Source organism: Canis lupus, chromosome 1, assembly GCF_048164855.1.
Source record: "Canis lupus baileyi chromosome 1, mCanLup2.hap1, whole genome shotgun sequence".
NCBI classification, from domain to species: domain Eukaryota; kingdom Metazoa; phylum Chordata; class Mammalia; order Carnivora; family Canidae; genus Canis; species Canis lupus.
In genome coordinates, this window is record NC_132838.1 from 32206488 (window position 1) to 32232548 (window position 26061).

A 26061-nucleotide genomic window follows, 5' to 3' on the forward strand; every position below is an offset into this window, starting at 1 on the left:
ATCTGGCCTCAACTCAAATCCGTAGTATTTGTAGATGGCAGACTTTTACCATTTTCATGATCAGTTGTGATGATGGAATATATTCAGGGTTGTCATGTACCATATTGATGTTCCCTGATTCATTCCAGGAGCAGACAAAAGGAAACTGGAAACACTGAAGTCATCACATCTGTGCACAGTGTTATCAATATTTCCTGTTTCCAAATACTCATTTGTGTATATTTTTCATCCTTCTCTTTTTACTCTAGTGTCTGATAAAAGATGAAGTAAATCTACTAGACTGACAAGCTTCAAACTCCTACGTCACTGCAAGGGGAAGATGTGGATTGAATTTGCATTGATGCCAGCCAGGGAGGCAGAGGCTGATGAGGGTCTTGGAGAATGTGGTCAGCATTCTGAATGGTGATGACAGATGTCTGTTGTGGCTAATGCTGTGCTGGTCATTGTCCAGAGTGACACAGGAAAGGGGACCCATAAACAGTTGTTTACTGGCAGTTGTAAACAAGGCCAGAAATGACTGGGGTTCATGAAGTGATCCTGAAGTTAAAACTTAATTGTTTAGGAACTTGCTTAGCAAAACCATAATTCCCTTTCAAGGACTAGTTTGGGTTCATAATAAGTTGAAGGCCCTTTCTTTGTAGTTTTTGTTTCACAATTTTCTGTTTGTAAATGTATAAGAACATATAATAAGTAATTTTCTTGTGAAAGAGCATTTTGGGTTTTCTTTCCTTTTTTTTTTTAAAGACTTTTATTTGAGAGAGAGAGTGAGAGAAAGCACAAGCAGGGGCGAGGGGCAGAGAGAGAGAGGGAGAAGCAGACTCTCCGCTGAGCAGGGAGCTTGATGCGGGGCTCCATCCCAGGGCCTTGAGATCCTGACCTGAGCTGAAGGCAGACACTTACCTGGCTGAGCCACCTAGGCACCCCACAGTTTGGGTTTTCTGTACTAGAGTACGTAAAAATAAAATGCAAGGTTTTTTTGGTTTGTTTTTCACTATGGAAATGGTATTGTCTATGGATAGATGTGTGCATATGCGTGTGTATGCATGTACGTATATATAAGCTTACATGGATAAGGTTGTATCTAGTTTTTTATAGATACACTGATGAACATATGGGTGTGCCATATTTCAGTTGACATCTGTTATAAATTTATAACTATTATATATGAGTATACGTATCTGTGATTACCAATGGATATGACTTTTTCTTATTAAAACAAATTGCCATTATAATTGCTAGTGCCACTGATGAAGACTAGATAACTTCAATAATCTATTATTTTCCCTACTAAGTTACTACATTGACGTTTCTTTTTTTTTTTTTTTAAAGATTTATTTTATATATAGAGAGAGCACACATGTGTACTGTGAGTGTGATGGGAGGGGTGGGTGAGAGGAAGAAGGAGAGGAGCAGACTCCTCACTGAGGGTGGGGACTGATGTGGGGCTTGATCTCACCAACCCAAGACCACTACTTGAGCTGAAATTAAAAGAGTGGGATGCTCAGCTGACTGAGCTATCCAGGTACCCCTAGATTGACCTTTCTTTTAAAAATTTTTTTAAAGGGGGAGGGGCATAGGGACAGGGAGAGCGAGAATCTTAGGCAGACTCTATGCTGAATGTAGAGCCCAACACAGGGCTCAATCTGATGACCCTGAAATCATGACCTGAGCTGAAATTAAGAGTCAGACAATGAACTGAGCCACCCAGGTGCCCCTACGCTGATATTTCTTGAGTAGCCATCCTAAGATGGTGGAATTTGTTGGTCTCCCATAATTGTCAGTGGTGATGACAGGTGTACATTCAAATTATGTGGCCATTTGTTTATCACTTGTCATTTCTCAGTTCATCCCATAGATACAGTCTTTGAGGTAAATCTGAGACTCTCCTTTTCGTATTTGTGGAATATGAATTCCCAGGTTTGATAGGTGAGGGAGGAGAATGGGTACAAAGGATATAAAGATAATGGTGTTGAGAAGAGCAAAGCAAAGACAAGACTGGGCCCACATGAGGATGATAAGTACCCCCAAAAGTCTGACTTTTGTGGGTTGGAACCAAGGGGGGATCTCTTGACAGAAGACAAGGCAGGGTAGAGTTGGGAGCAACTTGAGCCCATTACACTATTGTCTCAGTTTCACCAGTCGGTCTGGGAGCAGGTCGGGGGTGGGGGGCAGGGAGAGGCACCTGTGTGGATAGGGTGGACTGAGGGCTGAGTTGGCTGGCAGAGTAGAGTGACAGGAACAGCCCAGCTGAGTCTGAGAGAAGAGAAATGCTGAGAAATAAACCAGGTGAGAGAGCAATAGGTGGAGACCTGGGTATGAATAGCAGAGTCTGAGGTGGAGGGAGCTGAGCCAAGGGGAAGGAGAGGAGAGGTGTGCAATGGATGAGGTGAGTGGTTCAAGGATGGAGAGTACTTGGCTTGTCCACATGTTTCTCTGAGGACGAGAGCCCAGGGCATGGCAGAAAGAGTGGCCTTCCTGAAAGGTGCTATGTTTCTGGGACCTCGGGGTTCAGTGGGTCACCCTGGCCTCTCCTTTTCCTTTGCACTCTATTCTGGTTGATTTTGAAAAGTGAGGAGGGGTGGGGGTGCCTTGGCACCAGTCAAGTATAGATTTTAATATCTAGTAGGCAAGACTGACTGTAAAGTTGGAGAGAGGTGGCAAATGGATTTTTTTCTTTTTCATCTTTTATACTCTCCTTCCTAAAATGGTGTTTAAAAAAATACATTTAATACCATAAGATAAATAATAAATGAGAATATTAGTACTAGGAGCAGTACTATTAGGAAAAATAATGGATGTCCTGAGTCATTTTAAGAGGTAGGTCACAAATTTGGCTTTCATATTTCTAACAAAAGGAAGAGGCAAACAGAAGCGGTGTATACTTTACAGTATCCATCAGATAAAAAACAAAAACAAGGTGATTGGGTGGCTTAGTTGGTTAAGTGTCTGCCTTCAACTCAGGTCGTGATCCCAGGGCCAGGCTCCCTGCTCAGCAGGGAGTCTGCTTCTCCCTCTCTCTTTCTTCTCCTCTCCCTCTCTGCTGCTCATGTGCATGTACCCCCTCTCGCTCTCTCTCAAATAAATCTTAAAAAACAAAAACAGTCACTTAGCCGTTTATAAGGCATTGTAAAATACTAAGCAATGTCCATGACAGTATCCTTTTATAAATATAAGAATTTTATTAGGTTTGCTTGCATCATTAAAAGCAGTCTGTTCAGAGAATGAAATAATGTGGTCTAAGTAACCAGTTGTGTGACACGTAGCTTAGATGAAGGATAGCTTTTATTTAGCAAAGGAGTCCTACACCCAAATGCCTCCAGAGCCCTGGCATGAATAAGTGTGAATGGGGCTAGAATGGAAGCTTGGATGACCGACCTGGAAAGTACGAGATGCACCCCAATAGGCATTTGGGTTTTATTTCATTACAAAAAAACAAACAAACAAAAAACTTGTACTGGTCTAAGAAGTCACACTGCAGGCCAACACACCCCACTGGAACTCTGATCTAGATTATGTGGATATCACCTATGAAATCTTTCTTAAAAATTGTTTCAAAAAAAAAAAGTGTTTCTCTCAGTTGAGCTTTTGGAAAATATTGAACAGCAATGAGTTACGGATTGTATTCTCTGATAGGTACCTGGTCTGCAGATGACCCATGTTGCCAGTTAATCATGCAGCCATATGTTTTACCTGTTGGACAGACTAGGGAGGAGTTAAAGCCATTTGTCTTTTCAACTGAGGCCACTGGAAATTGTAGGGGAGGAAAACTTTTTCCTTCTTCCCTTTTAGGTTCTTTGGTTGGCCTAAAATTAATTTGACATAAGACAGATTAACAGGAGCAAAACAAATTTAATAGACAAATGAGAGGCTGACAGACAATTGAAGTTTATATGCCACCAGGAGCTAAAGAGAGGTAGGTATAGGAATTTGGGACATCAGAGAGGGGGAAGACTATTTACAGGAAGATGGGAAGAGCAAATGTTTGGTAAGCAAGTGTTTACCCTACAGAGAGGTCTTTCTTATGTTAAAAAAAAAGGTTATCTTTGGTAATAGCTCTCTTCCTGGTACAGACTCCTAGTCAAAATTGTTTTAGATAAGTGGGGAGGTAAAAAGCTCTTCTTGAGTCTGTTGTACCTTGGTTATCTTAAGCTCAAAATAATTTGCATGCCAGAGTGGCACATTATGGGGTGACCTGCCTTGAACTGCATCAGAATCTAGAGGTAAGGGGAGAGGGCAAATTCTATCAGGATCGAGAGTTAAGGGGAGAAGGCCGATTCCACTTTTTGGTCTCCAGGCATCATTTTGGGCCCACCAAGAGAGAAGAGGTGAGCCATCATTTTGGGGATGTTGTGCTATAACTTAGATGGTAAATGGGTATCACATACAAAAGAAATGTAGGAGTTTTGATTATGGCCACATTCTGAATATTTGTGCCAGCAAAGGAGAGGACATTGACAAAGATAATCATGTTCTGTGGTGTTTCAGAAGAGCAAGGAAAATGCTTTAAAAATTGGAATATAAACTGTTGATATCCAGTATATAAAGAATTAAAAAAAAAGAATTTTTACAAGTCAACACCAAAAAAACAATCTGATTAAAAAATGTACAGAGGACCTGAATAGACATTTTCCCAAAGAAGACCTACAGGTGGCCAACAGACACATGAAAAGATGCTCAACATCACTAATCATCAGGGAAATGCAAACTAAAACCACAATGAGAATATCACTGCACACTATCAGAATGGCTAGAGTCAGAAAGATGATAAACCACAAGCGTGGACAAGAACATGGAGAAAAGGGAGCTCTCCTACGCTGTTGGTGAGAATGTAAATTGGTGCAGCTACTGTGGAAAACAGTACAGAGGTCCTTCAAATAATTAAAAATAGAACTACCGTATGATCCATTAATTCCACTACTGGGTATTTACCTAAAGAAAATTGAAAATAGTAGTTCAAAAAGATAGATGCACACCTACGTTCATTGAAGCATTATTTACAATAGCTAGGAGATGGAAGCACTCCAAGCATCTGTACGTAGAAGGATGGAGAAGATGTGGCAAATATATACAGTGGAATATTAGTCCTAAAAAAGGGTAAGCTCTTCCCATTTGCAACAACATGGATGGATCTAGTGTATTCCAAGTAAAATAAGCCAGTCAGGAAAAGACAAATCCCATATGATTTCATTTATATGTGGAATTTAAAAAATAAACAGACTCTTCAATATGGAGAACAAACTGGTTAAATATGGGAGATGGGTGAAGGGATGAATATGATAGATGAAGGGATGAGTATGATAGGTGAATGGAAGCTATGAACTTCCAGTTCTAAAATAAGTCCTGGAGATGAAAAGTACAGGATAGACAGTAATATTGTAGTATCGTATGGTGACAGATGGTCACAGATTCACATTGTTGAATCACTATGTTGTGCGCTTGAAACTAATAAAAACCTTGCATGTCAATTATACCTCAATAATAAAAGAAATGGGATAGTTTAACAATTGTCTGGACAGTTTCTCTGCAGTTACATACAAATGCACATACACTCCTGCATGTACACACATACTTAATCTGGAGTTGTGTTTCCATTTTATGATAATGTGATTTGGTTCTGAGAGCTCCTGAACCTACCTTTCCTTCAGGGTGAGTGCAGGCGATACATGTAATGCTAGGGTGCTGTGTGGTTCTCTGTGATCCAGCATCCTTAGGATCAAAAAATTTAAGCAGAAGAAAAGGCAGCCTGCTAAAAGATTTCCTGGTACAGTGATCCCATTGTATGCAAATTTCAACTAATGTCACAAATACTATTAATAAAAGCTTCATATGATGTGCAAAATTTCAGTGGTTACTTTTCAAATTGTGTATCAAGCTATGTCATATTTTCAAAGTTAGGTCCATTGAATTACAAAGATACTTTGATACCCAGTGGCATCACCTTTTCTTATAAAGAGAAATATATTCTAACCCTTGGCAGTATTATGTGAACTTTTTGTTTATAGAACTTCTTCAAGGATTTTAGTGACCTTTGTGTTATTTTTAAATTAATTATTACAAAGTAAGTATTTATCTTGCAAAATACCCAGGTGTGCTAATGCTGGTGCTGAAAAATATCCTGAAAATCAGTAACTTTTGAACAGAAATGTGATAAAAACACTGATATGCCATGCTGTCAGTTTATGAGCTAAAACTGAGAAATATTAGCGATAATGCTAATATTAAAAAGCAGCAGTAAAGAAAAATACAACACAATGGCTGCAGATTTATGTGTTCTGAGGATGCATTCCCCTGCCCTGCCCCCAGACTTTGGGATAATCAGTTTTGAATTATGTGAGTTCTTCAGGGACACATCCCATGAATCTGATGCAGCCATGCTTTAGGTTTTTGTTGTTGTTGTTGTTTGTGTTGTATATTTGCAGCCCTGCTTTATGAAACCTTGTTGCCCAGACTGGAAAATATTTCTTAGGTTGAAAAATATACATATAGCAAGGTACTTATTTGTCTTGACACAGAGTAGAATATCTTTAAGGGGTTAGAAGGAGAAAATTTTGCATCTATTCCCTTAAAACTTGTCAGTAAATAGTCAATTATTTTATGCATGCCACCCTCTGAAAGGAGGATGGTCACTTCCTGCTTGTAGATTTGCATTAAATGCTTTTAAAGTTCTTTAGTTTTTACATCAAGTAATATAAAGTGATAGGGCTTTTAATAATAATTGCTTATATTTAAATGGTGGTTATTATGTGCCAGGCACAGTGTGAACTGCTTTAATAACTCCTTTAATCCTCATGGCAACCCTTTGAGATGATAGGTTCTGTTATTTCTTCTCCCAGTCTACACGTTAAGACAGAAGCACAGGGAGGTTAAGTGACTTGCTAAAGATCCAAAAACTATTAAGTTGCAGAGCCAGAGTCAAATCCAGGCAGGCTGGCTCCAGTCTCTATATGCTCATTGACCAATCTCTGTGGCCTTTCAGGAATCTGGAGTTGAGGATTCTCTAGTCAGCAACTTTGTACCCTGAAGAGAATTTGCTCTAAAAACAAGGGGCTATGTTCCCACGTAAGAGAATTACTGTATGGAAAAGATAATTGTAATAAAATAGCGGCTCAGAAACCGCACGGTTTGCGTTTGGTAACTGCATACAGAAGGAGGATAGAATAGATTTTGGTAAGTTTGGGGGTGATGAGGGCCAGGCTGTGCTCTGAAATTGGTGGGAGTCCTGGGGCTGAGTATGGAAGACCTGTTGAGAACAGTGTTCCTCAGGGATTCACCTTTCCTCCCTTCTCTATCCTTCAGCACTTCAGTCCCTGTATTTTCCTTCAATAAGACATTCACTCAACACTTGATAGGATTTTTACAGTAGTGGGCTTACAAGGCTGAATATGACCAAGTGCCTACCTTAGATTTCACCTAGGAAACCTTCTGTGACTTCAGAAGACACTCCTCACCCCACCACCCTGCTGAACTCTCCACCTGCTTGTGATGCAACTATTTTAAGAGGGGTGAAAACATTTAATTTTACAGTTAAGCTGACAGTGGCAATGTCTGCCTGGTTTATAGGGCTCCTGTTGGTGTGAATGGGTGTGTCAAAGGGTTTGGGTTTTGTTGGGCAGCCAGTGTAAATGACTACTGTCAGATCCCTCCTTTTTAATAGGTGTGGGAGGCAGGATTCAGGATGAGAAGGCTGGGAGGAGTGACTGCCTAAGTGATGTCAGCGTACCTATCTTATTGTCCAGACTTGAAACTACATGAGATTTTTGCCTGGAATGAGGTGATCCCTAATTATTTATACTTGGGCAGGGAGAAATAGAAGCTGAGTACTGAATATCTGACAGTGAAGCTGTACAAACACAGTGGAGAGTTTCTATACATTTGTAAAGCAGTGCTGACTGCATAAAGGAACATTTTCTCATACTGCTTGTTAGTTCAACCATCACAGCTTTGACGAATGTCCTAAGGGGTGTACATGACACAAACCCTCACTGGATGTGGGATTCCTTTCTCATCTCTCTCCCAGAGGTTTTGTTGTATTGATCAGTCTATATTATATTTATACCTTTACTTTTGTGGGACTGCAGTTGTTAAGAGCTAGGAATTTTATAAGTTTAGAGACCACTTTCAGGAAGTAATCAAATGTATTTCTGTAATACTGCTTGTTTGTGGGGCACCTGGGTGGCTCAGTCCGTTAAGTGTCTGCCTTCAGCTCAGGTCATGATCCTGGAGTCCCAGGATTGAGCCCCACATTGGTCTCCCTGCTCAGTGGGGAGTCTGCCTCTCCCTCTCCCTCTGCCCCTCTCCTCCCTATTCATGCCCCCACACCTCTCTCAAATAAATCTTAAAAAAAAAAAATAAATAAAAAGACTGCTCATTTGTTATAGGTGTGATCTGAAGGGATCTTGTGCTGCTTTTTAGAGTTTCAAAATCTTTCCTGTATGTTTTAGTCAACTATAAGACTTAGGAAATTGAAGAAGAGGCATAGCCTGTTACTTACTGAACCCCTTTTGTATGTCTAAAACATTAGATAGAAAAAGTAGGAAATCTGTTGGAGCAGTTTGCATTTAGTTGTGGAGCCAGATACATGGATATCAAGCTACAGAAGACATAGCTTTGGAGAGTTGTGAGGAAACTTGATAGAGCGCTTCCACATATACATTTGAGGTGAATGAAGGCAAGCATTTTTGTCCTCACTCTACAGATGAGGAAGCAGGAAACTGCTCCATGTCAAACAACTAGTCACCCAAACCCCTCTTGCACTATTCCAGCTGCCTTTCCAGTGTGGACAGTGGGAGGGAGAGGCCAAGTTTGGACTAAGCCACAAAGGTAATCATGTCTGAGTTCAGAGGCCAGCCCATTGTGGCCTCATCAGAAGGCTGCATGAAATATAAAAGCATGTCAGCAGCCCTTGTGTGGTACCCAAGGCTCCCCCTGTTTCGCCCCATTCCTTGGAGCCTCACCCTTGGGCTGGAGGTATGTAACAGGGTCAGGTATCTGTTACACATAGTATTTGGTCTTAAGACCTTGTCTTTGTTTTTGAGGCCTAGCCACAAAGACCACATCAGAGTGGCTGAGATGTCAACAAGCAGGCTGGCAGGTTGGAGTGGGAGCTCTTCATTGCAGAGCTGTGGAGGGGGGTGGAGTGCAGGTGAGGACGGCTGTGGTGAGGATGGGCAATGCTAGAGAGACAGGGACCTGGAGTAGTGCTGCCTCCTCTTTGATTCCCACAAATATTTCTGTTAGAGCCCCTAGCACCATTTGCTGATTCTTCAGCTCCAAAGACCTGGTGCACAGGAAGTGCTCAGTATTGGTTAAATGATACATTTGCAGCTTTTTGAGAAAGATATAAAAAGGACTTTTCCCCTCTTAGTCTACCTTCTTTAATATGAAAAGACATTAAAAAAAATCAGGCTGATCTCAGCATTTAAAATTTTAGATATTGGATGTTGTAAATGCAAAGATATAGTTAGGCCATTCTTCAATTTGATTTCATTATTCCTGGGTTAATAGTACTTTGGTTACTGTCATTACATTTCAGAGACACTTCTCCAAGGCTGTTTCTCTGAAGAATTGAAGATAAAAGCAACTGAACTTTGTTTAATTGACTAATTAACATTTTAAAGGACACAAAAGGTCACAGCCCAGGTGACTACGGTTAATTTACTCAGTTTACAGACCATTTTTCTACTTTTTTTCTGCATGGTTCAGTACATGTAGGTCTCTCTCTCTGTCTAGGATTTTAGCTTGCTCTCTTCTTCTGCCGTGTTTGTCATGTTTGGTTTCATGTGCCAGTGTCGTTTTAATGCAGCTTTATTCAGCATGAGATGTGTGTCAGGCCTAAGCTCAGTGGTGCAGGGACACAAAGATGAATCCTATTTGGAGTCACCACCCTGGTAGGACCACAGTGGAGACTCAAGTAAGGTTCACACCAGATCGAGCTGGGGAAGGGGTGGTTCTGGTGAAATCAGTGTCTAGAGTTGGGCCTGGAAGGATGGGAGGAAGGGGAGAAGGCTTACTGTGTGCTAGGCCCTGCTCTGAGGCGCCACCTGGGTATTGGTAGGTTTTATCCTTACAACAACCATATAAAGTACATTCATTTGTTATCTACATTCTGTACAGGAAATTAAGATTAAAGGAAGTAGCTTGTCCAAGAGCACACAGCTCAACAATGGTACTGCCAGGATTCTAGCAGGCAGTCTGGTTGGGAGTCCATGTTGTGAGTCACTGCACTAGATGAGCGGGATTTGGACAAATGAAGACTCCCAGGCAATAGATGGAGGAGCCACAATGATCAAAGGAATGGAGGCAGACAAGTTGGTTAGGGCCTTTTGATGCCCTGGAGTCCCACACTGAAGGGGATGATTGTAACACAAGAGCAAGTGTCATAGGCTTTAGAGGCTTTAGGGGATCCCATCACCTGTGCGAGTGGAATGTTGTATTTGTAATTCAGTGGGCAGTGGTGAAGTTGTGAAGGTCCCTGAGGACTGGAATTGTAGGGCCCCTTGCCTCCTCCTCTTCAAGCTGTCCTGAATTTCTGGCATTCATTTCTGGAGTGGGTGAACATGTGTAGGGCTCAGCCCTTGCTGGCCTCTTCCCCTTGTTTTTCCTTCCCTTCCTTGTACTTCTGGGAAGCATTTTCTGGAAGATCATCCAAACTGCTGCTACTTTTTTATCTTACTGTACGCTCTTCACCATCCATGTCTGATCTGTCCTTTGTCACTCCACAGGAACTGTTCTTACTAAGGTGTCACTGACTGGCTTACTGCTTCTTCTGGTGAGGACCTTTTGGTTTTTAACTGCCCCAGTAGTTTCCAACCAGGGGCAGTTTTGCTGCTTCTTCCCTTGGGATATCTGGCAATATCTGGAGATATTTTTGGATGTCACAGTTGTTCTGAGTCAGTCCTCTGTTTTTATAACTTTGCAACTGTCTTGATATAATTCTCTCCTGCCTTGTGGTGAATCCTTAGTTCATTACTGACCAGCCTCTGTGGAGGACTCCTCTAGCCTTTTTATTGTTGCTTCTCCGGATTCTTTTCCTCTCCCATTCTTCTTGGGCTAGCTCCTCAGTCCAGGGACTTAACTTCCCTGGGTGTGTGGCCACACATCTGTATTTCGTCTCCAGCTCTTTTGACTCTTTTGTCTTGTCTTTCTCTACCTCAGTGGTACACAGGCACTTTCAATTCAGCAAGTCCAAAATAAGGCCAGCCCAAAGTTGTCATGGTGCAAACCATGTTTGCTGTCCTTCAGCATTTGCTCACCCCCAACATTGAATGCCATTTTACTCTGCTGCTACTGTAGCTCAGGCACGCATCTCTCATCAGCCTCATGTCCCATACTGCCAACCAGGGGGAGCTTTCTAAGAACTCTGAGCGTTCTCAGCTACAACAGATAAAGTCTAAACTGAGCTTGGCATGTGGAACCTTCTAGATCAAGCCCAGTGGTTCCCAACTAGGAGTACTAACTGCTGTCCAAAAGAACCTTTTGAAAATGTTATGGATGTTGGAGTAACTGGAATCTAGTGGAATTCCAATCTCAGAAATGGGTTCTGCTTTGTACCACCAAGTTTTCTCTCCTTTTGGGGAAACTGATTGGCTTTTCAGATGTCCAGAGCGGCATGTGGCTAAATAGGGTAGAAATATCTTGGTGTTTCTGTCTTCTTCCTTTCTGTCCTGATGGCTTTAGGAGAATTCTGTTTTTTTTCCTTCCATGTCCTAGCAGTGTAATTATTCTGTGTAGACCAACAATTAATTGGACCAAACATTCCTGCCATCAGGTATCAGACCATTCTAGAAGAGAAGAGGGGACGAGGTAATTCTGTTTTCTAGCTTCTCTGTGGTATTGAGGATAACCTAAAGCTTGTGATAAAGGGCTTTGAGGGTCCTTTTGGAGCTGGTTGATTAAGTGGCTTCATCATAGTATTTCCTAGTTCACTGAAGTGATTCCTTTTTAAAAGAACCTTGGAACTGCCTGTCATTACGCCCACATCTTTGGGAAAAACTTCATACTACACTATACTGTTGCAAGTACTGACATACGGCTAATTGTACTATGAAGGATTTGGACTTTTTGAAGCTTACTGGTATGTTTTTCAGGCGATAACAAATATTTGAAAATCAAATCCCTTGGCACAACCTAATACCAGGAGAAAGTAGTAAATGTTTTTTAATCCCATCTGGTGTTATTCCAGTGGTGGAAATGTTAACACCAGAACAACGTGCATGGGCTAGCGTGAGGATGGTGGCTTTGGTCTCTGACTCGGTGCCAGCTGGAACCCTGGCCCCCTGCGTGCTGAACCTCTCTCTCTGTGTCTCTTCCCAGAAGCCCCTTGTGCCACACCCCTGATCTGCAGCTTCGGGAGGCCTGTGGACCTAGACAAGGATGACTACCAGAAAGTGGTGTGTAACAACGAGCACTGCCCCTACAGCACCTGGATGCACCTGCAGTGTTTCTACGAGTGGGAGAGCAGCATCCTGGTCCAGTTTAACTGCATCGGCCGCGCCCGCAGCTGGAACGAGAAGCAGTGCCGCCAAAACATGTGGACAAAGAAGGGCTACGACCTGGCCTTCCGCTTCTGCTCTTGCCGTTGTGGACAGGGCCACTTAAAAAAGGACACAGACTGGTACCAGGTGAAGCGGATGCAGGATGAGAAAAAGAAGAAGGCTGGGTCAGAGAAGAACACGGGGAGGCCCTCCGGCGAAGCAGGGGAGGAGGCCAAGAAGTGCAGGCCGCCGAACAAGCCCCAGAAAGGCCTGAGCCACGACCTCCCCCGGCGGCACTCCATGGACCGGCAGAACTCGCAGGAGAAGGCGGTGGGCACAGCGGCCTACGGGGCGCGCTCGCCCTGCGGCTCCCCGGGCCAGTCGCCGCCCACCGGCTACTCCATCCTCTCCCCCGCCCACTTCAGCGGCCCCCGCTCCTCCAGGTACCTCGGGGAATTCCTCAAGAATGCCATCCATTTGGAGCCTCACAAGAAGGCCATGGCGGGGGGCCACGTGTTCCGAAACACCCACTTTGACTACAGTCCGGCTGGGATATCCGTGCACAGGGGGGGCCACTTCGACGCACCGGTGCAGTTCCTGCGGCGCCTGGACCTGTCCGAGCTGCTCACTCACATCCCCAGGCATAAGTTGAACACTTTCCACGTGCGGATGGAAGACGATGCCCAAATGGGCCAGGGCGAGGATCTGCGGAAGTTCATTCTTGCAGCCCTCAGCGCCAGCCACAGGAACGTGGTAAACTGTGCCCTGTGCCACCGGGCGCTCCCGGTGTTCGAACAGTTCCCTTTGGTGGACGGAACTCTGTTCTTGAGCCCATCGAGACACGATGAGATCGAATATGATGTTCCGTGTCATCTTCAAGGTACAGGTGTTCATTCACCTTGCCTGCTTTGTTAAAAAATGGAAAAGCAAGATGGAATTTACTCTGTTCTGCCTTAGTTTTTACTGATGGTACTTTTTAGTTCTAGTCAGATGCCAGGCAATGTTTGAATATTTCAGCTTTGCCCATTGAGGTGGTGGAGGTAGTTGGCGTTGGCTCTTTTTTTCTCTATTCTGCTGTCACTGTACGAAATACAGTTTTTCTGGTGGGTAATTTTATGTTTTTTTTCTGCTGTAATTTGAAGGGGGGATGCCTCGTGTATAGCTTTCTATAATTGGGAGGGAATTTAGACTAGGAATTGCATAATTACGTCATGGTGTAAAATAGTTGCCTTTTAAACCTGTAGTAATGTGCCCTGTATGCTGTGTATTATCTTTTGATCATTGTAAACATAACAGAGTAAGGAAAAAGGAATATCAGAGAGGACTAAAGTGTTTTTATTTTTTTTTATTTTTATTTATGATAGTCACACACAGAGAGATGAGAGAGAGGCAGAGACACAGGAGGAGGGAGAAGCAGGCTCTATGCACCGGGAGCAATCGCGCCCTGGGCCAAAGGCAGGCGCTAAACCGCTGCGCCACCCAGGGATCCCAGCTAAAGTGTTTTTAGATTAGTTGGATTAATCTTGAAGTTTATGGAAGATCAGGCTTTCTTGATAGTGGCAAAAGGAAAGTGGGTGGTTAGTGAAAGCTGAGACATCACCCTGGTGGCCAAGGCAGGGGTGGGGAACTTCATGCTGTGGCTGACATTTAAGAATGTAGGGATAACTTCAGCCACAACTTGAATGATGGGGATTGGTTAGTATAAATGAGAAATCTGTCAATTCATGTAAAATTATTGTATTTACATAAAGGTGAGATACATGATGTATATAACCTGTTTGTAACTTTAAAAATATGCTTAAAAAACCTGTGCTAGAAACAGTATATCCATACCTATCTTCTTCTCACCAGCTCCTGCTGTCTCAGTTCCCAGGGATGAGCACTTTTCAATTATAATCGATTCTCAGGTTCTTACCATCATAATTTGAAAACCACTATCTTTATATCCAATTTTTAAAAAGATTTTATTTATTTATTCATGAAAGACAGAAAGAGAGAGAGAGAGAGAGGGGCAGACACAGGTGGGGGGTGGGGTGGGGAGAGGCAGAAACATAGGCAGAGGGAGAAACCGGCTCCATGCCGGAAGCCTGACGCGGAACTCGATCCCGGGTCCCCAGGATCACACCCTGGACTGAAGGCGGCACTAAACTGCTGAGCCACCCGGGCTGCCCTTCATATCCAATTTTTGATATTGTCTGTTGACTGACTCTTAAGGTGGATGACTGTGCTTTCTTAAATCTCCTTTCTCTCAGGATAACATATCACCATTCTTGGTGAAATGCTTAATGTTTTTGCTGTTAGGATTATGTAAATATTTAGTGCTGAGCAAGATGTATAGGTGTATTTCTTATATAGAATACAGTATATTTTAGGACATCTTTTGTTTTGTTATTACAGCTAATATTTGTTTCACAATTTCATTTGCTTAGTCTTTTTGGAAACATTGTCTGGTTGTTCCCACTCTCCAGCAGCTCCCACAGAGCTTTCAGAGGCATTTGCACATACCTATCATCCATTTAATGAATTACTTTTTGTAGAAATTCCCTTCAATGAGCCTTTCCTCTTCCTGTTCCCATCTGTCGGGCTGCACTCATTACCTGCTATACTACATGGCTGCCCTTCTACTTGCTTTTCTGTTTTTTATCTTCTGTTTCCTAGATCTCATGTTTTCTTTTTTCTTGGTTTATTTCCTCAGTTTGTTAAGAAACATCCCCAGGAGCTTTCTGAGAAAGGAAGCATGGGAATAGGTATTTTCAGACTTTGAAAATCTGGTAATATCTTGATTCTGTCTTCACACTTGATTGCTGTTTGGCTGGGTATAGTTTTCCAAGTTATAAATATTCTCCCCGTAGGATTTGAAGTCATTGATTTCTTTACTGTCTCTGGTCTTCCAGTGTCACTGTTGGGAAGTCAGATTTATTCCTGTCTTTTTGTTCTCCCCTCCCATCCCCTGAAGGTTTTAAGATTCTTTTTTTTTTTTTTTTAAGATTTTATTTATTTATCATAAATAAATGTCTGTCATGAGAGACAGAGAGAGAGAGGCAAAGACATAGGCAGAGGGAGAAGCAGGCTCCATGCAAGGAGCCCGATGTGGGATTCGATCCCGGGACTCTAGGATCATGCCCTGGGCTGAAGGGAGGTGCTTAAGCACTGAGCCACCCAGGCGTCCCAGGATTTTCTCTTTATACGGAGTGTTCTGAAGTTTCACTGTGACATAGATCTTCCTCTCTACCCCCATTCATTGTGCAGCACCCTTCTTGGATTTTTGGCTGTATAAATGTATGGCCTAGTTTGGGGACATTTTCCTCTGATTTATTTCTCTGATGATTTCCTCTTTCATTTTTAAAAACAACCGTGAAACTATTGGTTAGATATTAGACCTCTTTTTAAAAAAATATTTTATTTATTTATTCATGAGAGACACAGAGAAAGTGGCAGAGACATAGGCAGAGGGAGAGAGAGGAGCAGACTCCCTGCAGGAGGCCCGATGCAGGACTCGATCCCAGGACCCCAGGATCACGACCTGAGCCAAAGGCAGATGCTCAACCACTGAGCCACCCAGGCACCCAATATTGGACCTCTTAAACTGATTGAGATGGAGAGAGCTCTTATAAATCCTCTTGTTTATCTCTATCCTTATCCTGCCTTCTGGAAGATTTCTTTGATTTCATATCCGAGTATTTTTACTGAGCTTCAGATTTTCTGTTCTGTAAATATATAAATGATAATTTAGAATTTCCAAGAGCTCTTTTTAATAGCATCTTGTTCTTGTTACATGGATGCAATTTCTTGTCTTAACTTTCTCAGTAGGGAAGAGGAAGTGAAGTTACAGGGAATGGCCTCATTCCTTTCTAGAGTTTCACCTAATCCTTTATATCTTTTAGCCTTGGTTAAAGGCAAACAGCTACAAAACTCAGTGTTTTAAAAGAGTGATGATGATTTATGATTTTTCATGGTTTTATGAGTTGGTTAGGATGGCCTCTTACATGCATGTCTGATGGTTGGCAGACTGGTTGGCCTGGCAGAGAGCCTCAGCTGGAATGAATGGCTCATGACTGTTCTGTGTGATCTTTTATCTTCCAATAGGCTAGACTGTTTTTTTTTCCTGCATTCAGGGTGGTGAGTATGGGGGCTGCATTCTCTCTCGAGAGGTGTAAGCTTGGAACTGAGTATCATCACTTCCATCACATTGTGTTTTTCAAAATAAGGCTAGCCCAGATTTACGGGATGATCAAATAGATTCTACTTCTTGATGGAAAAAGTTGCATAGAATGTATGGTTACTTGTCTACCACACTCTTTCCCTTTTGGCACCTTGTCTCACTCTCCACTCTGTTTGCTGTCCAGTTTCAGAGCTAAGCAATTTAAAATTCCTTCATCTGATGTCTGACCTCCTATTTTGATTCAGGTTTGCAGATATCTCCTAGTTTCCTGGAAGATGGAGTTTGTGTTTTATTTCTTGTTCTTGATCTTGGTTGGGGATAATTTTAGAGGGAAGTAGGTGGAAACTACATTCACTTCATTTTAAGGCTGGAAATATTTTCTGTGAAGATGAGAGTACAGGGGTTCAGTTCAGCATACAAGAGAGGAGTGTTGTTCTTTTTCTATTTGTGATGGACAGATTCTTTTCACTTAACCCATTCATCAGTGAATCAAATTTAATGAATTTCATACATGTGTTGAGTACTCTGTCATTGCCTTTCATCAGTTTATAATCTTAGGATATAAGAGTCTTATAGAAAAGTGTAACTAACTTCGCCAGGCCTAAGGCTCTAGTACCCCCTGTGGAATTAATAAAACTTGGATAATGATGTACTTTAAGCATCCTATAATTTCACTTTGGCCTGGGTAGTTAAAGGAGGCGGTGTGAAGGCAGATATCAGAAGGGGGGCTAGATTTTGATAAGCAGAGGGTCTGGCCACATCAGGCCTTAGTTGATAAGGACAGGAAGCAATGCGAGCAAAGGAATGGTAGTTAAAAAAAAGTCGAGACTAAGAGAACTGGAGAGAACAGACTGGTGAGAGTAGAGGTTCTCCAGTGGAAAACAAGTAGGATACATAGGGAGAACAGATTGTGGATGTCCTTTCAAGCCATAATAAGAGTTTTGCTATGTTCTTTAAGAACTGAAGAAGTTCATTTTTTCTCTTCAAAGCAGATGATCTCTTGGGGGAAAAGTTGTTTGAAAGGGGTGAAACCTATCTCCAGAGAGGTGGAACTTAAATCTTCAACCTAGATGGCAGGAGATGAGAGACTGCTGGGTGCTAAGAGTGGGAACTGAAAGGAATAGCTACAAAATATTATTTTAAATAAAAAATTATGGTATTGGGGACAACTTGCCTGTAGAGGATGAAGATGCATCCTGGTTGGCTCCCTTTGGCTCTAGAGCAGATAAATGATGCTGCAATGGACAGGAGCCTCTGCTCCTGGGAAGGGGGACCTGTCTTAGGGGAAGGAAGATGGGGGCATTGGTATGTGTTGGATTTGAAGGGGTGTTAGACTTTGGGCAAGGGAAGAGTATGTGACAAAGCCCAGGACTACATCTGAAGGGTACCTGTCGTGGAATTGATGGAGAAAGATGAAAATGAGATAGGCCTGGGAAGTGTCTGTATGGATGTGTGAAAACATGGTTCCTATCCTCAAGGAGGAAGAGGGAGCTTTGTAAGCAAATGCAACAAAAAGCTATGCTGTAAGTACCGTATACCTTTCCAGTGGGTAAGGAGCAGGCTGGTCCTAACCATTGAAAGGTGAAGACCCATGATCTGGCTGCTGGCAAGGAGCAGCACATCCTGAAGGGCTACGTGTTCTCCTGAGCATAGTTTTCAGCATGGTGGAGCTACCTGGTCTCTACGTAGAGAGTAGCAGTGTTGCTGTTATACACTGTTGAGGTGGATCCTGGACATGACCAGTCTTTCCTAATGATTTGAATCTTAACCCTTCCATGTAAACAAGGGTGACATCTTTTCCGTCACAAGCATTAGATGTTAAACAAATGATGGAGGAATGGGGTTGTATCTCTTAAGAGCCCAGTAAATACTAAGACATTGAACTTTTAAATAACTACTTAAAAATAGCATATGATTCTGGTTCCTAAATTAAATATGGTGATGGCTGAGAAATTTTGGAGACAGGGACACTCAACACAGTAATTGTGGCTATGGTATAATTCTGGGCCACCAATACCAAGACAGACGTTTGAATTTTTTATGACGGGACTTGTCAGTGGATGAAAGCTCGTGACTGCAGACCAGCATTGTTGGATGGTCTCTGTGCCACACATGGACTTCTGTGCAGAGAGTCCTTCATGATTGCTAGCTGGTTTTTAGCACTTAGGGCTTGGTCATTTGAATTTGGATGTCCATATTATAAACCTGGCAGTATGCCTTTTAGAAAAGTGAATTGAAGCAGTATTTAATATGATAGAAATTTTAAGTATATGTCCCATTGACAGTAGTTAGTAATTCATTATTATTCTAAAAGGACAGCATGGAGATATGTGATAAATATGACCTATTTTGCTTCTTATTTTATCTGGATCATAACATGTCTGCTTATAATCAGTAGATAAGCCACTTGTTAGCCCCATGACAGCCACTCTTCAGCATTGTGTCTTTTGTGCACAGGGAGACTCATGCACCTATATGCGGTGTGTGTAGACTGCCTGGAAGGGGTTCACAAGATCATCTGCATCAAGTGTAAGTCGCGATGGGATGGCAGCTGGCACCAGCTGGGCACCATGTACACCTACGACATCCTAGCCGCCTCTCCGTGCTGTCAGGTTGGTATGGACCCCACAGGGCGAGCAGCGGATGATCTCAGGCTTCTGTCTCCTGGTGAATGTAGTTAAATAGGGAGAGGGTGAGGAAGGTAGTGAGCAGTCCTAAATCTCACACAAAGTCCAGGACTGACGGCTGACCTAGCACAGTGTGATGAAGCAATTGCTGGAATACTGTGCAGCCATTAAGAGGAGACATTGTAGAATCATGTACAATTAATGGGAAATATTTTTAGTGTATTAAGTGAAAAAGGTGATTTATAAAATAGCCTAATAGTATGAAAAGTGACTATGGAAAGGGATCTAGTAACCTGTAACCCAAAGGTTGTCTCTGGATGGTGGGATGCTAAGTGGTTCCTTTTTTGCTTGTAATTTTTTATGGTTTGTATGATTAACACATACCTCGGTTCTAGTAAGAAAAAGTTATTATTTAAAAGGAAGAAGGAGGTTTTACTTTCTTTAATAGACATGATTTTCTTTTTGTTCCCTTTCTGTGGGATAGCACAGTTACCCAAGAACTGCCTGCCTGCGTGGTATTGGAGGTTGAAAGATCTGTAATCCTTAAAGTACTGCTAAGAGGAAGCATTTTCCAAAACTTAGGGGTCACCAGAAAAAAAGGGAAGTAATAGCCTGTAAAAACACATTAAATAAGTCCATGGAAACACCAGAGACAAAACAAAATCCTTGAAAGTACATTGGGTTCATTTAGGGAAAGAGAAAGGGAAGAGAAAGCCTTGTCATTCCTTAATATTCACAGATAGGAAAGAATTTTCCTTTGCTCTTTGGTCACCGAGTTGGCTTTTAATAGAAATAACTGATAAACACCTTTATTAATTACTACATAGCTTTGTATCTTTAGACTATGGTTTGATTTTTTTAAGAAGAATATCCTGTGAAAAACTGTCGGCTGAGTGAAAAGTTTGGTGGAGTGAGTATTTCAACTCTACTTTGTCTCTACTAGTGTTCTCAAAGAGACGTATGGCCATGAGAGACCCAAATGGCCATCCATAGCCTTTCATTTGACTCCAGATAGGACTGACTACTTTTCTGCTATTCTAATATATTGACCACATTTCCATTTTAAAATTCCATCAGCCTTGGAAATGGATCTCAGTCATTTAGTATGTGCTGTAGGATTTTGTAATGCTCACTGCTGCAGTGCCAGGTCTTGAGACGAGAGAAACAGAAGGAAGTGGTTCCTCTCTCTTTACACACACAAGAGAGGGTTCTCTTTTAAAAGAACTAAGGAAGTGAAAGAATTTGGGGCCATTTGTTGGTGCTAGAAAGGACCTGGGAGAGCTAGTTCAGCCTCCTTGTTTTCCACACATAGTGGAGGTCTTTTTACCCAAGTCTTTACAAATGTGTCACAGCCATGCTAAAACCTATAGTTCCCAGTCTACTGTTCTTTATACTATACCACTGAAAGGCAGCGAGTTTATTTCCTTATCTTTAAGGAGGAAAGTAGAATGGCATCCTGCCATAGCTAACCTGTTGGTACTCATGTATTTCTTCCTTAAAACAATGTAAGCCCAGGCCTTTGTTTTTGGGCCTCCAATTAAAATGGAAAACATGTTTAATTACTCTTTGGCTTTTAGAAAAATGTCAGTCAACTACAGTTCGCTCTTGAACAACATGGGGGTTAGGGGCCCTGTCCCCCATGCAGTCGAAAATCTGCATATAACTTTTGACTCCTTAACACTTGACACTTAACTACTAGTAGCCTACTATTGACCAGAAGGCTTACGATAACATAGTTGATTAATCTATTTTGTTAATACTGTATTCTTACAATAAAGTAAGGTAGAGGAAAGAAAACATTATTAAGAAAATAGTAAGGAAAATAAATTTGTAGTATTGTATTACTGTATTTATTTAAAAAAAAAATGCTTATAAGTGGACCCATGCAGTGCAACCCATGTTGTTCAAGGGTCAGCTTGAACAGCTGAACCATATTGTTCAACCCGCTATGAAGGTACAAGTGTTAGATGCTACTAAGGAATCAAGAGAAGTCTTCTAATAAGACTTTTAGCCAAAAATAAGCTAATGGTTAATTATTTGAAAGGAATAACAGACTGAAGAGAGAGGTTGGCCCAGAATCCCGCTTTTGTTGTTCAAAGCGATTAGTCAGCTGAAAGGGAATTTATCTTAGCTCCAGAAAGGTCGTCCATGTCATGGCTAAGAATGTAGACCTTGGAATAGCTACTTTGGTTCAATTCTCAGCCTTTCTGCTTCCTATCTACATGGTCTTGGCCATCTATCACTATGTGCCTGTTTCTTCATCAAAAATTCATCTACTACCACATACCACCCATGAGTGTATTGAGGACAAAACGAGATTATAATTTTTATTACGTTATTACAATGAATTCTAAATTGAGAGTCTGTTGTATTTATCATTTCTGATTATTCATTTAAGTTCTTGGAACCTTTTGAATGTACTCTTAGAGACCCAGGCATGAATGAAGATCTGGTGTGTGGTGGTTTCCAGAAGCCTCAGGATAGACAGAGCACTTCTTCGTGGATTGTTAATTTTGCTGGAGTATTTTCAGGAAATTTTATTTTTACATCAAAGAAAAGTGTAGTAAGGAGTGGAATGAGAAATATATATGAATTTTTAAAATAAATTCAACACATTCCATGAAGTTTCATGAGGCTTTGAATGAGGGAAGTCAGCATCAGCCACTCCTTATAACCCCACAGGGAAAGGGTGTCCTATTGTTAGGGGAACTTCAGTGGAGAAGTTCAGGCAGTGCGAGTTTAGAATTTTCTTCCTACCAGTAGATGCAACTGCTAACAGGGCTGCCTATCCAGAGAGAAATCAGGAGTCAATCTGTCAGATTGATGGTGAATATTTGAATATACATATCTTTTGCTCTGCATACCTTGCCTTCCATCATAAGAGGGATGCTTCGCCAAACTCTTGGTGGGCTTCTCAGGCATAATAGTGTTGCACTTTGGCTTAGGTGACCTTGACAGTGTCTTGAGGCAGGAGGGCATGGTGGCTCACGCATCTGTGTTTTCCCCCTCCCCCCAGGCCCGCCTGAACTGTAAGCACTGCGGGAAGCCTGTGATAGACGTGCGGATTGGGATGCAGTACTTCTCCGAGTACAGCAACGTCCAGCAGTGTCCGCACTGTGGGAACCTGGACTACCATTTCGTGAAGCCATTTTCCTCCTTCAAAGTTCTTGAAGCTTATTGATGAAAGCTTTGCTTTAGTAATAGCTATTTTATTGACTTTATTTCTTTATTACATATCTTTTATAGGGAAACATTCTGTGACATTACCTTCTTTTCTAATTTAAAGGAGGGTTCCTTTGCGTATGTGTGCCACTAACATGGGGTTGGCCCCTTGCCCTCTCTCAACTCCTGAGTGTTAGTCTGTGGTCCCTATGAGAGCCCAAACAGATGGTTCTGGGGTAGCGGTTCACTGTCATTAGGTGTGGTGGGGAGGATAGGGTGAACTTAACTAGCAAAGGGATTCTGTGGTTAGGAACTAAAAGCATAGTAGGAGTTGGAAGGAAAGTCTTATTAAAATGTTAACTGTCCAAAGACCCACTTTCAGATCTTCTCTGGGCCCTGGGAAAACCCCGTGACGTGTGAATGTAAGTCTGTGCCTGGGGATCTGACAGCGTAGTAGTCGCCTGGGTTCTGTGTTCAGCTGTGCACACTGACTCACAGATCGTTCAAAGTGGACATGAGTGCTCCTTCTATCACTGTTGTGATTTAGCAGGCAGTTTTCCTACTGAAAATATATCCAAATCATAAGACATAAGAAAACGAATGGTGTTAACGGATATTTGTAGGTAAAGTGACCTGTAACAGAGAGAATATGCTAAATGAATTTGGAAGTGATGCATACTGACTCCAGGGGCCAAGAACACGCAGAATCCTGTCCTTGGAATTGTGTCCTTGAAGTTGGTCAAATGAGCTCATAAGGAGAATCCACGAATGACCTGGTTTGGGTAGTATGGTTGTATGTCGGCTGCGCTGTCGAAGTGCTGTTTGATGTCACATCCTTCTCACAGGTCAGTCCCACAGCCATAGACCCTAACTGGTGGTTTCAGAACCATCATTACCATGCTTTGTCTTCCACAAAATTGTTATGGCCACATTTTACCCATTTGATGCTGTTTTCCAAATCATAGGTTTGACTTTAAGAAAGAAAGGAAAAAATTGCTTGTGAGGATGTGAGGAAGATGATAATTTTAATATTTTACTTTAAAGTGTGTTTCATTTTTCAAAACCACTGATTGTAATGTGTTAACGTTATGTTTGAAAATAGATCGTTCTGAAGCTCTCCATGATACTTAACCAGTAGTGAAAAAAGATGATAATTTAAATAACTTGATTAATCAGAGCATTGGGCTTTCCAAAAACCAGCCTTTTGTTAATTAGAGCTTGAGGATTTAAATAGACTGACATCCCATATCGTCATAGAATTGGAATTGGAATATGACTTCTTATAAGTGCATTTGATAATTTCAAGTCTTACACACATATGCTAGTAAAATGCTGAAAATACAGTCTTTTATGGATAGCCAAATTTGGGGTTATATGAACAGTTTGTATGACTCATTTGGTTTATGCCATTTTTTTTTCCCTCAGAAAAACAGCTGTTTTTCCTCTCAGAAGTGTTTAGGTATTACTGCAAGCAAGTTTCAGTTCTACTGTATGAAATATTTGATGTTTTGTTTGAAACGAGAGCATTGAAGAATCAGTATATCGACTAATTCTTATCTTTCAGTTTGGATGATTATACTTCGGTTTACTGCATCTAGTTTGGTGTTTGATGGTCTGAAAAATATTTCACAGTGGGGCGAAATGCTCAATGCCTCTGCGAAGCCACAAATCGATATTGCTCTGACAGTATTCAATGCAACTGCAAAGATCTGTAGGACATAGCCCTTGCAAATTTGTCCTTAATACACAAAGCTGCATTTGTGAATTAACTGGTTCCCCATTGATTCTCTCATGTACCAAGTATAAAAATTGGTAAGTTTCTCATGTCCTGAGAGTAATATTTGGATTTCAGTTCTGAATTTCCAACGGATAGTAAAATATTTCTAATGCTATTTCTTAATCCACTTAAGATTTTATCCCTATTATTGCTTATTATTGATGTTCTGGATCTTAGAGTTTATGTATAGATCCCATTCACAAGCCCCTTGGCCTAAAACTGCTGTGAATGTGTTATCTGATGCATACTGTATTTTCTCCTCCTTTTGGTTTCTACTCTCTGAAAAATAAGGAGGAGAAGATTTATCCTGTAATTAGATAAAGTTTGCTTTTGGCCTTTCTTTGGACAAGAAAGTTAGGATTCTGTGGATGCTGTAGTTCTGTAAAAGGAGAGGCAGAGTTATCATCTGAGGGTATTGTTTGCCTTTAAAGCATCACATTCTCAGCTAAAGTAGAAAATCTGGCTTATTTGAGAATAAAATATAATGAATATGCAATAGTGTGGAGAATAAATCTTAGTTTGGAAATCTGCTGACCTGAGTATTTTCACCACACTTTATCAAAGTACCTTGCTCTGAAGACCTTGGTGGAAATTGGAGCATGTCAAAAAAAAAATGACTACTTTTATTATGGTTTGGATATTAAAGGATATCATCACCCAAGAGATCCATTTTCTGTGTTTCTGATAAATAGTGTTCAATAAAATGAACCACTCAGAAGTGTTTAATAATTTCAAAGTGATTTTTCATCTGTTCTAACTTTTTTTTTCCTATCATTTATTTTTAAGAGTTCTGTACCTGGAACAAATAAAGTTTTACCTGCTTGAGTTCAGTGAGAAACCATTTCTGATGGCTTTATCATTTCCTCTTCAGGCTGACTCAGTTCTCTACTCTCTTCTTGTTGCATCTGAAGCAAGTGATACACCGAGTTTATCAACTGCTTGAATAAAAGATAGACGTTGGCCGTGAAATTGAGGAGTGGAGTGTATTATTCTAAGTGAGAAAGAGCTCTCCCTAGTCCTAATTTCCAGTTTTTGCAAAGGAAATTTATTTTCAGAGTAAAAAGTATTTTCATATCTTTTGAGGGGACGTTAGCTCATCAGGAAAGAATATTATTAGGTGTTTAAATACTAATATTTAGGGTGATGCATAACTTATTAGACCCTGAAAACTAATTTGCTGAAATCTGTTTTGTCCTGTAAGACCAACCCTTAACCTACAGTCTGTTTTTCTGTGCTCAGGTCAGGACCTCCACTTGGCTTTTCCTCTTTGGTCTCCCGTTTGCAGCTCTTAAACAGTTTTAGTTGGACTTTTGAGGAGGACTTGAGGAGAAAGTGCATCTGTTCAGTGTTTTGGTTCCTTTAATAGGATGCTGCCTAACCCAGCTCATTTCTATGTCCTGTTGACTTTGTTATTCTTGCAGGTAATTGAAAGAAAATGTCATGGATGGGCGTCATTAAAACCAGCTCAAAAATATATTCCTGTCCTAAAGATTTCTTGTCAAGATGTCTTGGATTGCACTTTTGTTGAGGGAAGACAGTGTAAATAGTTAAAGAATGTTGATAAAACTGAAACATTTGGTTATGGAATTGTGTGTGGTGTTTGAAGGTTTCTGTTTGTGAAATGTATGTATTAAAAATAATAAAATTTCAGAAACTAATATTGTACTCTCTTCAGTGTGTCACTTAATTTTTTGTTTGAGCTTCAAGGTTTCAGAGCTTGGGGTTGTTTGATCAGAAAAGACAGGGAAGACTTTCTGGGGTTTGATCACTGCTCAAGGTCACAGTCACTACTGCAGTTCACAAGAACTGTGGACGTTATATGCTGTTTGATGGTGATGTGTTGCATGCAGCCTACCTTCA

General features: G+C 41.3%; 1 protein-coding gene across 3 annotated transcripts in view; it reads left to right on the forward strand.

The window, feature by feature from the left end:
- HECA (hdc homolog, cell cycle regulator) overlaps positions 1–25859 on the forward strand; it is a 44387-nt gene extending 18528 nt beyond the window's left edge. The window contains exons 2-5 of one of the 3 annotated variants that reach the window (XR_012030923.1): positions 12313–13353; positions 19093–19247; positions 22279–23269; positions 23989–25859. Coding sequence is in view for 2 of the 3 variants with exons in the window: in XM_072825627.1 (XP_072681728.1) it covers positions 12313–13353; positions 19093–19247; positions 22279–22443 (1361 nt within the window). In the remaining variant the exon portion in view is untranslated. Of the gene's footprint in view, positions 1–12312; positions 13354–19092; positions 19248–22278 lie in introns of all 3 variants that reach the window. The other 2 variants (XM_072825627.1, XM_072825621.1) reach the window with 2 other exon arrangements.
- The last annotated feature ends 202 nt before the right edge of the window (positions 25860–26061 follow it).